Source organism: Sylvia atricapilla, chromosome Z (assembly GCF_009819655.1).
Source record: "Sylvia atricapilla isolate bSylAtr1 chromosome Z, bSylAtr1.pri, whole genome shotgun sequence".
Taxonomy (NCBI): domain Eukaryota; kingdom Metazoa; phylum Chordata; class Aves; order Passeriformes; family Sylviidae; genus Sylvia; species Sylvia atricapilla.
The window spans coordinates 11,418,361-11,432,121 of record NC_089174.1 but is presented as its reverse complement, the minus strand read 5'-3'; the positions used below and the strand labels follow the sequence as shown (position 1 = coordinate 11,432,121).

Here is a 13,761-nt window from a genome sequence, read left to right as displayed (position 1 = left end):
CTCCAATCCCAGGTGATCCTCATTCATTGTATAAAAAAGGATACAGAACTAGAATGGTAACCAATCTGACTTCTGCAAAGGAATTTCTAACTTGATCCAAACCCACTACTATTTATCTGTGCCAAAAAGAATGGTTTAACTCCTCCAAACCTAAACATAACACCTACCGCTTCTACCGCATCATTTGCTGTGCAAACTCTGCTGTGGATCTCAGGTCTTCTGGACAGATTCCTTGAGCATACTCAATATCACAACTAGAAAACAGAGGTTTAGCCCAGGAGAAGGGAACACCTCACCTTAATTTCAGGAGGGGCTGGGTTACCCATTTCTTCAATCTTCGACGTCCAAATGAAGTTTTAGTATGATCCAAGACCCAGAGTAGGCTTCCTTTTGTTTTCATGTCAGTCTGAAACAACAAAAATAACTTAATTATTTTTAACTGAGCAGTTAGTTTTGCAGTGGTAGGATCTTCACATTACTCAAAACACTGTGTTTGGGCTTTAGGACATGGCAATTGTACATTCATTATCAATTTCATTCATCAACAATGCCTTACATGAAGAACCTCAGGAGACATAAGATACTTATGTATGCTTTTCCTTTAGTTAGAAACAATTTTTAGGAAATGACCAGGATAAATAAACAATTAAAATAAGTCTGTGTGTAAAGCTCTGAGCAGGAACACAAAACCAAACCCTACTGCAGACATGACTCCACAGCAGTTGTTGAAGAAATTAAATTTCAGGAAAGTTCTTTGTTAGTCAAAGTGCAGCAAGGTTCCTAACTCATACTAAATGCTTGTACACATTAACTTCATTTATGCTTCTGAAAATGTTATCTCCAGTCTGATCCCATTTAAATAATTTAAGACTTACGGGTCAGATTTGCAATCTGATGAACTTCATTGGGAAAAGTAGGTCAAACAGCTGTGAAAATATCAGCATTTATTTAAAAAACATTACATTTGTCCTTACCTGGTTCTGTAAAATTTCAAGATTTTTCATTGTTGTCCCATTAATTGTCATGTATTCAGTTTCACTGGACAACTGTTTGAAATTGCTAGGGAGAAGAATTTCAGATGTTATATCTTAAAACTTGGGCATGGGCAGAACACTGAAACACTGTCATGTTTCTCACATTAGAGAATTCAACTGTTAAGCAAATAAATTTTAAAAAGTCAAACAAGAAATTAAAATCTCTTCAAATAAAAGAACTGAACACTAATAACTTCTTTTAACTTCCTGCTTGGGAAAATAAAATTTCAGATTCACTTCCCCATTTCTTACAATAACTCTGACAAAGCTCAGAACAAAATCCAACCCTCCTGTTATCTAGCCTTTTTCCACTAAATGGCTAATTTATTCAGTTTACAATTTAGCAATGCTAGGACTAACAACTAATACTTGAAGAATGGAACAGATTTTTAACACAACTCATCATCAAAACATCGTATCCAAATACATAATACTTTTTATTACTACAGCAAATTAGAACAGCCTGCAAGTGCAATTATGTAAGAAAATAGAAATAGGGGAGATTGAAACTATTTTATTTTGTTTTAATATGAAATAACCATGACCTAAATTATCTGACTTTTTGATATTCCTTAACAGAACTGGATGAGATCAATGCAAATGTTGTGTTGCTTTAGAATCACCATTAATGAAATAATGGTATTAAGTGTGCAATCATATTAGATCTGAAAATCACTTCAGTCTCAGACACACATTTAATAGTAAGGACTGTAAAATGCAGTATCCTCACTAAATGCTTCTGACAAATCAAGTCATGATTGTCTGGGTTAATCATCCTGCTGTCCACCCTTTGCACAGAATCTAGGACACTCTTTGGTGTCTTAGACTAAGCAGAACCACTTGCTGGGCAAGATTTAAAACTATTTTCTTCACTTTTCACAAAAAGTTTTTCAGTGCATTCAATTTTAAACCCTGTGGAAAAGTACTTGAATGCTCAACCTTTTCCTGTTAGGCACACACAGCTGCTACACTAAAAACAAGAACAGAACCAAAACTTTCAGAAAAATGAAATATTCAGAGACTAATCTTATATATTTATGTTGTATGCAGGTGCTTGGGCCTGCTACCAATTTTTTCCCTAAATTATGGGTCAAATTAGAAGTATTTTCCACAGAATTGTTTTAAAAAAAAAAAAAAAAAAAGCAGATTCAACTGAGGGCCCTCAAGAAGTTTAATGACAGCTTGGAAGTACAGCTGACTCAGAACTGTACCCATGGTCATAATTATTCTGCTTTGTGTGCTATTTTGGAAACCAAGGAAGTTGACCAGCAAAGGAAACACTGGAGGCAAAAACAACAACACTTTCCAAATTACACAATATTGTAAGCAACAAAACAATACTACTTTCTATTATCTTCAGTCACAACTGCTGATGCTAGCAAAAATTATTGAGGAATTATTTCTGCTTGGCTCCCACTCCCTGCATGAAAGAACAAATCCCATCTGCTGTTCCAAAAGCACCTTTCTGCACCCAGGACCAAGTGCAGTTTTCTAATTTGCACTGCTTAACTTAAGCCTCTGGTCTCTTAAACCCAGCGAGGTGAGAACTAAGCCCTTCCACCTCCTCTCCAAGACCAAGAGGATGCTCCTGGGTTTCCCTGTAACATCAGTGGTTTGGGATTGTGGATTTTTCTGGTTCTGGTGCTCCCACACTTCTGGCTTTAGAGCACCTAGCACTCTGTTCACAGCAGGGCTGCTCAGCAGTGTCTGAAGACAACTCACTCTGTTCCACCGCAGTGGATTTACTCTTCTTTCACAGTATATTTACAGTTCTTTCAGATCAGACAGGCTGAAGTTGTTTTCACAGCATAAATTATGTGTGTCTTACATTACCCAGGTGTTTTCTTTATCTTAGTTACTTCACCCTGCTATTAATCGTGGTAATTGAGAGTTTAGAGTACATGAGTAACAGCCAAGATCAACTGCAGGATATGCCCAACCAACAATTCCACATGTCACAGCACAGAACATGTTTTGCTTCCACCCACTCATCTTCCTTCAGCTTGGGATCAGAACTTGATAAAAATGTGAAAAAATCCCACATTCTTTATTAGGTATTTAGAGACCAAATGGCAGAAGGCAGCCGTAGGTAACTATTAAGTCAGGGCTGGTTTTGCAGCAAAGGTCTCAGCACAACCCTTATGTGAAATGCTAATGTGCGGCTACCAGCCCACCCGGCACCGCTGAAAGCAACCTTCTAGAAATCATTCTGACAGCATTACAAGGCCATAACTCCTCCTGTAGGTGACACTGTGACCCCAGTTTCAAAGCACAGACTTGCAACAGTCTCAGGCACTCAAGCAGCACAAAACCCAAGTAATGGAAAAAACAGCTGGCAAGTCCGTAACAGAGGAGTGTGGAAAGTCAGGGTCAAGTCATCTCTGGGCTTAGAGAAAGGAAAAGAATAAACAAACAGAAGCTTCTGTGGACCTTTGGGAATCTTATAGGGAATACTCATGACAATGAGGTTCCTGCCCATAAAATTACTTTTTCAGAGTAGGATCACAAGACGATAAGTGTGAAAAGGTTACTGTTCTGCTTTAGGACAGTGAAGTATATCCCCAGACTTCAGTGATTATGTGTTGCTGGAGAAACTGGATCAGCTGTGCCATTTTTTTCAGTATTTAAGGGAGTTTATAAAAAAGACTGAGAGCAACTTTCCACACAGGCAGTTAGGACAGTTTTATACTAAAGAAGGAAATATTTAGTTTTACGAAGGAATTGTTCCCTGGGAGGGTGAGGAGGCCCTGGCACAGGGTGCCCAGAGAAGCTGTGGCTGTCCCTGGATCCCTGGCAGTGTCCAAGGCCAGGCTGGACACTGGGGCTTGGAGCAGCCTGGGATAGTGGAAGGTGTCCCTGCCATGGCAGGGTGGCATCGGAGAAACTTGAAAGTCACTTCTGATCCAAACCAGTCTTGAATTCCATGACTGCCTCTCGAGAAGCTTTCAGTGAATGGTGGTTTTAATGCTGTGTTCATTATTTTTTCCACAGGAGATAATAAATATCATTTTATACTCAGTATCTCAGCCTAAGTGAACACATATTATTTAGATCACGAATTTTCAACTACTTTAATTTTCAAAATGTCTAATGTTTCTGAGTGAAGCTGCAAGGCACCCTGAAAGCAACAGATTTTCTTTGCTCAATTACCTTTTACAGAGCTCTAGAGTCTATGTCTTTGAGATCTCTAGGGGCCAATAAACAACAGAATGAACTTACACAGATAAGAAACACAGGAATCCCTAAAATCTTTAAGAAATAAAAACAAGTCTCTCCTTTTTTCAGAAGCACTAGTCTTCTTTAGTTTCCATACCAAAGACATTCACCACAATCTGTGTAGTAAAGCCCAAAGATATTAAGCTCAAGACTATGTTTTCTATTTAATTAACCATGTTTAAATACATTAGTGAGTTTTTCCACAGGGCTAGAATTTTTGATCTGAATGCCTTTTTGTTTTGTGTATTATTTCCCACATTTCTTGAAGTTCATCCATCATTATTCAAAACCTACAAACTACTATCTGCAAAGTCTCTCTCCTCCATATCCAACATGCTGGAAAACACAGAGGTAAAACTGAAATACACCAAGACACATTTCCTCAGCAACTGCTATGCAAACGATGTTTTTTTGGAAACAAAACTGGATGCTCAAATGTACTTGAAAACCTCTCCTAGATGTATACTAACTTCTTGACAAAAGCCTTTAATAAAGGTCTCTCCATATGCAAAGGTATTAGAACACACTGATTAACAAAAACTTGTACCATTCATTATTAAATCTATTTTTGCTTGCTGCTGGAACTCTCAAGCAGCCTAGCCATAGCTTGGGGTCCTGCTGTCATAGAAATCTTTATTTCTTTGTTACATTTTTTTTTTAAGAATCTTAAAAGTAGGCTTAAAAGCTTCATCAAAATATTAAAGCAAAACCTACTTTCCCCCCACCAATGAGGATTCCTTGACCCATACAATAATTCATGACTCTTCCTATTAAACTGAAATGGAATTATTTTTTTCAGCTGGGAGAACAGTGTCTGTCCAAAGAAGGTACAGAGGTGTAATGAATTTCTCTGTCATTCTTCCTTGTGAAACAGGTCTTCTTCATCCAGACCTGCGACACATAAACAAACTGAAAACTATCTCACAACACCCACTTCATGCTCTCCAACTGACCTGTATATGCTCACTGACCTGAATTATTCCAGGAATTTTAAGCTGCTTGACACTGCAATGGAAGTGATTTCTCTTCTATTTTCTAATTCAGGATATTCATGAGCCTGACATCATTTGCTTAGAAGTCTTTCACTGTTAAGTATTTAGATAGCATTTCACTGGCATTAGAAAAAATATCAATATTGAGTTTGCCTGAATATTTGGCTCAACTTGATGATCCCCATGACATACTACAAGCAGCAAGTGGAATTCAGTATTGGGTAGTTGGAGCATGAAGGCTTTAGAAACAAACATAGCAGAATCCAAGCTCCTGACCATTTTTGAGATAATGAAGTTATCTCAAAAAATGTTATTTTATTTCTTCGCAGAACATCACCAAGATATTAAGTATTTCTTTGCCTTTTCCCTCAGATGCTCATACACTCCCCAGAAATCCATTAGAACAACCTTCAGCAAAAAAGCAAATGTCAAAGCTAAGATTTAGTGCTTTTCCTTCCCAGTCTATAATGTACTTGATTTCAGCATACAGCTGTTACAAATGTGACTGACTGCTGCTACATAAGCCCCCACATAATTATATTTACCCTATTCTACTGAATTAATTCTACATAAAAGATGGATTTCACATTTTCTCCACCTGAAAGAACAGTCACTTCTTGTGTGATTGCACACAGGACACTGTGACAGCAGTGACTCGCGAGCTGACCAAGAAATGGCATTTCCTTGGAATTCATTTTCTTCCTCAGAAGTTCTCTAAGATTTCTCCACCTATGCCAGCATACTAAAAAAAGTTATTTTTAAAAAAAGGCAGTCAAAGAAAATAAGCAGGCACACCACAGTGCAGGAACACCACAGATCAGTATGTCCCATGATGGACCAGCAGGGAAGATGCCACAGGAATCTCTTCCCCATTAGGTTTATTAGCACATCAAACCTTTTGCTAACATTCAAATACAACTTGGAGAGAAGGGCAACCTAAGCAAAGAAATTCACTCCAAAATTCAGAATGTATGTATAATTTCCAAATATTTTGGTGGACACCTGGAAAGTGTTTAAGCAGTGTTTAAAGCTGGCACCTCCAGTTGATGCTTTAAATGCAGCTGGTAATCTAAACTGGTAATGTAGGGAGCCCTTCAAAATTAGGCTTCAAACTCTCAGAATCCCACACAACATGTGAATGATCTACAAATAACATGGCATATTTTTAAGTTTCCACTCTTCAGCCAGAGTGACTTTATTAAATCCTCTATACTTATGGGACAGAGGAATACTGAGACAACTGGGAGAATATTTTGCAGAGAAAACGCAATACATAAAGCTGTTTTATTTAATAACCCTCAGTGATATTTTCAAAGCTGAGTCAGGTAGGACAGCAATGCTTTATACTCGTGCAAGACAGGGTAAGAGAAGCTTTAGCAGTGCCATCTTTCCATTTTCATTTGATTCCACCTGCATAAGCCTGTCACAAATCTTGAGTACTCATTTCAGCATATCTAATAAACCCAAGTGTTCGGACTACTTAGATGACAAGGTTATATCCATGCCTGTGTGGTTTTGCAGTAACTTTGCACAAATGGTGGTGTTCTAGGAACAGTTTTTGCCATGATCCTTCTCCCCACTCCTACTTACCACTGAGTCTAGCCAAGGGATTTTCCAGAAAGCAAGGATGCATTAAACAGTTCTCTTTAAAACTGATAACTAGACCCAACAACTCCAAAAGACCTGCTGAGTACTACCTAAATATTACAGCACACTGGAGTTTATAACTGCCCTCAGAGCTATAGAAAGAAAACTTTATTTACACACTGCTGACAAACTGCAAGGACATCCGCAAAGCAAAGTTGCAACAGTAAATTTTTCTTTTTTTTTTTGTAAAATGCCCGGAAAAGCCCTACGTTTTGGTTACACAGTAAAACTGAGGTTGAGACGTCACAGCTGATACAAACAAACTTGAAAAATTTTCTCCCTAGTATCTACAAGTTTTTGCACCTTGTTTGTTTTCAGTGACACCTAGCAGCAGTACCTGGTCATTCACATCACTGACAGTAATGTCTACACAAACATACTTCATAGAAGTTTTCCTGAAACACCAAAAAAAAAATCTACTTGATTCTTTCAGTTCTGATTAGGAAATCAAACGTAAGTCCCATTCTTACAAAGACTATGTTTATCACTAGCAGGTTTTTCATTACAATCAGGGACACTATCTGACAAAATCTGCAAGAAGTGGTGCTTTGAATTGGAAATTTATATAAGACAACTCACCTTGGATTGTAGAGCATCTTTTCCAAATTAAATTCTTTGAGATATGCAATTACTGCTGCCAGAGAGCAAATAACAGGTTTATCCAAGCTTAGTATTACAGATAGGTTTTGAGGACCTAAAAAAAAGAAAATTCTTCTTAAATGTTTACTTTCTGGTTAACTCCCTGTCTGCTACTGAGGTATTGTAGAAAAAAGCATAATCTGCTTTTCTATTTATTCTAATAGAAATATGTAATGTATGTACAGTGTTTTATGATATTTATAAATCAACGTAAAGCAAGGCTCCAAAATAACATGGTTCCAAATAATGCAGAACATTGTAACAGTGTAAACACATTATGAAACATTTGACTCCATGGGGTTTTCTTCATAAGAAAAATGGCTAACTGTTGGCATAACAATCTTCTAAATATACAAACTAAGAGTGGAATTCTGACATCTTCATTTTCATGCACAGTGCTTTACTACAGCGCCTGTTCCAGCTGCAACAACAGGAAAACTCACTCCACGACACCACAACATGAACTGGTATTTCTAAAAATGTAAAATAGTTCTGTTTTTTTCAGGATGTTTTTAAAACTGTTCTCCTGTTCTCAGGTAACACCCAGAACAACTTTAGAATTTACTAACAAGAATGTTACTCCTGTCTTCCAAAAGGGCAAGAAAGAAGGCCTAGGAAACTCCCAACCAGTCATCTCCATCCCTGGGAAGGAGGCTCCAGAGGTCATCACCAAGCATGCAGGAAGAAAGGTCATCAGGAGTGGCCAGCAGGGATTCACCAAGGGAACACTGCTTGAGAGAGCTGGGCAGACAGAAACCTAAGGAGGTTCAACAAGGGCATTACAAGTCCTGACCTGGGGAGGAATAAGCCCAAGTACAAGAACAGACTGGGAGTGACCTACAAGGGACCAGCTCTGTGGAGAAGGACCTGGGGTGCTGGGGGATGACAAGTTCACCATGAGCTGACAGAGTGTCCTCAGGGCCAGGAGGCCCAGTGGGATCCTGGAGTCCATCAGGAAGAGTGTGGCCAACAGGTCAGGGAAGGGATCCTGCCCCTCTGCCCTGGCCAGGTGAGGCCACATATGGAATGCTGTGTTCAGTTCTCAGCTGCAGAGTTCAAGAAAGACAAGGAGTTGCTGTAGAGGGTCCAGCAGAGGCCATAAAGATGATTAAAAGGCTGGAGCATCTCTTATGAGGAGAGACTGGGAGCTGAGCCTGTTTAGTCTAGAGAAGAGAAGACTGAAAGGGGACCTCGTCAATCCATATAAATACCTCAAAGAGGTGTCAAAGCATGGGGCCAGACTCTCTTCAACGGTGCCCAGTGATCTGATGAGGAGCAGTGGCCATAAAATAAACCATAAGTTCAACTTCAGCATGAGAAAAAACTTCTTTACATTGAGGGTGGCAGTACACTGAAACAGGCTGCCCAGAGTGGTCATAGATCCTCTCTTTCTGGAGATACTCCAACCCTAGTTGGACACGTTCCTGTGTCACTGCTCCAGGGGACCCTGCCTGGGGCTGGAGGGTTGGCCTAGATGAGCTCCAGAGATCTGTTTCAGCCCCAGATATTCTGGGTTTCTGTGAACTTGAGAAACATTTCAGATGTTGAGTGATCCTCCTCAGCTGTTATGTACATTTAAATTTAAATGTCTAAACACACACCTTCAAGCTATGAAAAAAAGTAATGGCACCCCTGTGGTCATTTCTATTTAAATAATATTCCTTTTCCTTCAAGCCCAACATAAGATCCCACTGTGCAGAAAATGAAGCACATTTTCTGTGCCAAAGGTTTCCAAAAGCCTGCATGAATGTAAAAGCTAATAGGATGGATGCTTCAAAGATATTTTGGAATGAAAGACCTGTAATGTCAGGTACTTCTTTTGCATAAAAATCTGAATGACATACCTGCAGCACCAGGCACCTCTTTTGTATAGAAGTCAGTAACCCTCTGGAAAGCATGGCTGTACTCAAAATTGAGGTTTTCCATCCTTTCTATCCTAATCCTGTCATCCTGTAACCTGTAAAAAAAAAATAATTCGACTTTCAGGTTTTTACACTCCCTTTGTGAAAGAGCACTGAAGGAGGTTACAAAGGTACACTTTCTTTTGTCTTTGCTTTGTTAGGAGTTGAATGGGTAAAGAATGAAAAGATGAGCTATTAAAGCTGCTTGAAAACATTTCCAAATGTGGTGTGTTTTTTTAAATGTTTCTTCTAACCTCTGTGAAACTGCAAATAAAGCAAACCCAAAAGCAGCAAGCACAGCCAAAAGATAGACTGCAAGAGGTGGTCCAGCATACCTGCAAGGTAGATACAAACATGTCTTCACCAGTCATAAGTATTTGCCTTATCTCTTCTTAAAGACTTTTGATGATCAAGTACTTAAGCTTTTCTGTTGCAATATTTAATTATCCTTTGTCTCAGAAGATTTTGTTTCATGCTGTAGAACTCAAGGGCTGGATTTCTTTCAGTCTTATTGCAGTCTAGGCAGCCAAGGATGTTATTTCTGATAACTCACTCTTGCCAGCATATCAGCAGCTCCTCCCAGTCTAACAGCACCAGCAAACACAGCAAACTTTACAAAGTGCAGCATTTCCACACTGGCTGTTTTGCCTAACTGGTTGCTGAAATGAAGACTGGATGCTGCTTTATCACTACAATTTGCACAGTTGTTGATAAGCATTGAACAGATATGCTAGTTAAAAAGCCACAAAGAAGAATACATGGTGCCCTGACAGCCTTGAGCACAATTACACTACATAGTGAGCACTGAACGACTGGCCAGGAGAAAGCTCCAGTGAAACAGCATACACAAAACTACTTGGCCTCGGGGTTTTCACTCACTCTCACACTACAACGGGATGTGAATTAACCAAGTGCTTTGAGAAGACTGGAATCATGCGAATGAGAGGGATTGTGTAGGTATTACAGCAGGAAGTTAATCAATACCCTTGAAAAGCAGGGCTTTTCAACTTCACAGGAAAAAAACAGACAGACAGATTTTCCGCTTTACATCCAACATACTCCCACCTGAAAGGATCAATACATCCCTGAGGCCCAGCTCTTAAAAATGAGAGTTAATTTCCACACCACATGTCCAACTAACCAGACTTGCCCTAGCACATGCTCTGTGATACTTTCCCTGCCTTTAACTGACTGATCAAATTAAGTTTTCAGTCTTTATACTCTCTGGGAGTCCCCTCTCCCCAACCCTTCTCAGAATGAGCAAACATTCCTCAAGCAAAGGAAAAATACCAACAGCAGTCAGCTGTTTTCTTCCTTGCCTTTTTCCCCTTGCTCCAACCCCCACCAATCATATGCACATCCATCCCTTTCTGTAAATGTAAAATGGTAAAACACTGCAGTTTCACTGCAGTGGCGCAAAAACACCCCTTCAGCACTACTTCATGAGGTGATGGATGATACCTGAGATTAGCACAGTACCTTTGTTTCAGCCTTAAGAGACAGAATGCCCTTTCTGCTGACCATGTGTGAGTTAGGGACATAGAGAAATATCTTTAAACAAAAATTTTATTCTTTGTTTCTAGCTCTTTATGTTTTTATAGCAACGACTACAGAAAAGAAAGGCTCAAGAAGGTCTGCAGAGCTAATTTGTAGAATAAAAGTCAAAAAAGGAAGGCTTTGGGTGTATTTTACTGGATAGTTCAGGCTATGTCTGTTTGTTTTGTAATGTTTAAACATTAATTGGAATAATTTTCTTTAACATATTTGTGATTTTCTTCCCTTTTATAACCAAACGTATTCAACTCCCTAGCATAAATTCTGGAATATGATAGTTACAATAAATCTACACTGATTGACCTCTGACAGTATTTTTGTTCGCCAGATCTATAAATGGGAAACATTTTAAATTATTCACTAATTTAATATTATTAGCTCAATGATCTGAAAGATCTTCACATTTTTTAGTACTTGTAGTCTAGATACAGCAACATCAAATATATATATGACATTCTGATTGCGAGTACACACCTGATATTTTAGATACAGTAAAAAAATGGAAAGTTACAGAGTCAAAGCATGAAAAAATCTAAATTTTTATCAAGATGTATGAAAACAAAGTTTGCTGCAGAAGGTTTTCATGTATGTCCTTTGTGCAGCAAGATGATCACCAAAGGCCATTTTCCTGGTTTTAGGCAGGATGATATGTCGATGCTTATTTCATCTTTCCAGCCACCAATGCCTATTTAAATAGAAGTGAATTCACCATCAACTCTTGTAAACATCACTCTTGTCAGAAGCTCCAAATGGGCTGCAGTTCAACTCTTCCCAGCTCCCTGAAAACAAGCCATGCTCTCAGTCCCTGAGCTCATCAGACATCAGTCCAACCCCTCAAAGCTCCTTCACCTCCCCTGTCCAGTCCTTCAGCACCCCCTGAACTGGACACTGAGTGACCAGGGAGCTTGGAGGGAGAAACCCCCAGTGCCCCCATCAGAACACCCTGCTTCTCCCACACCTGGAGTTTCGGGCAGAACTGCCTCTCTCAGGATAAATCACAAAAGCTGCCCAAAGACATGACCACCATGCACAGCCAAGGATCTGAAATCAGTGTGTCCACAGACAGCTAAATAAAGGAGGGGATCCTACACACACTGTAATAATGGAATAATGGAATAATGTAACTTGTGCATCCTAACCTACACACTTCTGCGATTCTGTTACTGGAGTGACTGATTAATCTGTCACCCTGCTGGCAAAGTGGAAAAGGATCAACACTGCTGGGTATAATTCCTCTATGTATCTGACAATTCAATGCATCCACTTAAAATTCATTGCTTAACAAGTGCTGTAGGAAAAATATTTAAAGAAGAGCTCTCAGTTTGATGGAAAAGTCTCTTAAGAAAAACATTTATGAAAATTGTAGAAACTAAAAGGAAGCAACATAAATAAAACTAATTTACAGAAACTGACTCAAGATATATAAAAAATAACAAAATCTTTTATGAAGAATGAGCTTGCTTTAAGCACAAAAGCTAACTGCAGTTTGCTGAATAAAGCAGAGATCACTTCATTGCTGCTCTACCATTCACAATTAAACAGACATAAAGGACAGGAATAAAGACTTTCTGCAAAACAGACAAGTCCAAACCAAGTTTTCTTAAAGCTCAGCAAGTCCTCCTAAGAAAAGAAAGTAACTGTAGAATTTTACCTTTCAACTACTATCTGCTGTGCTCATTTGCATTAGTACATTCACATACAGGGGTGCATGGACTAAAATTTCCCTGCACAGTCGTGTATCACAACACAAGGACATCAATGATGCAGAATTTGAGAAGGTGTCTGCTCCTAAAATTTAGCATAAAATTTTTATTTCTTATGCTAAGCCCAGATCTGTAAAGCACAAATGATTAATTTAATTTTTCCTGTACAGTTTATTCAAACTGCTCTTTTCTCTGCATTTCTCATAGTTTATTCTGCTGGGATGACCTGTCACTGCAGGGAAAAAATGCTAGCACTGCCCAGCAGGGCAAGGCAACCTGAATGCATTAGTCCTCTCAGATACCCAAGCACGGGTCCTCTCAGATATCCAAGCACATCGTGTCCCCTTCCTTTATCAACATGTTTGGCAGAAATTGCTTTTCCTTTACTTGTCACTACTGTGTTGCCTTTGTTACCCAGCCACTCCCAGGTCAGGGGGCTCAGGTCTGAGTGTGTCTGTTTGAATGGAGAACAACCATCCTTCCTTTTTTTGGTGAACCTTGGCACAGAGCTGCAGTAGCTTCTCTGGCAAAGCCTTAGGGACAATTCCAAGCAGTTGTTCTTTTGGCACTGAGCACACACATTTTTAGAAGCATAGCTTTTTCTGCAGTCAGAGTTAAGTACTTCCCCACGTTTGCTCTGAGCAGCTTTCAGATGCCAGAGATGGAGACTGCTGTTGCAAGAAAACAGCAGCACAGTCACCTTCTCTGAATATCTGAATTCTGACACAAATCGTTGCTGTCCATGAAAACCAAACAGAAACCACCACATGGGTGTTATCAGTGTGTTATATAGAACACATTGCCCCACAGGACCTCCAGCTTCCAAAACTCCCATCCCAAACCCCTCCTGAATGCCAGAATCTGCTGAAAAGCCCAGAAGCAACTCTGACACACTTTAATACACACATATATGTGTATCTGCTTACTCACATGAATTTATACATACAAATATACAGACACAGAGAAAAACTTGAGGAAAACTCCTTGCTTGCCTTTTTCCATCCAAACTACCAAGATTTCTCAACATATTTTCTGATTTTCTCGGGAAGAACTGCATCTGAAAAGAACTCCGACC

The 13,761-nt window shown here is 39.3% G+C and overlaps 1 protein-coding gene across 1 annotated transcript in view; it reads right to left on the bottom strand.

Moving 5' to 3' along the window:
• The window catches only part of MSH3 (mutS homolog 3), a 91,179-nt gene that overhangs the window by 49,351 nt on the left and 28,067 nt on the right, over positions 1-13,761 (bottom strand). The window contains exons 9-12 of the mRNA XM_066339742.1: positions 9,373-9,485; positions 7,469-7,583; positions 975-1,059; positions 297-406 (exon numbers count right to left, since the gene is read on the bottom strand). Of these exons, the coding sequence (XP_066195839.1) occupies positions 297-406; positions 975-1,059; positions 7,469-7,583; positions 9,373-9,485 (423 nt within the window). The remainder of the gene's footprint in view (positions 1-296; positions 407-974; positions 1,060-7,468; positions 7,584-9,372; positions 9,486-13,761) is intronic.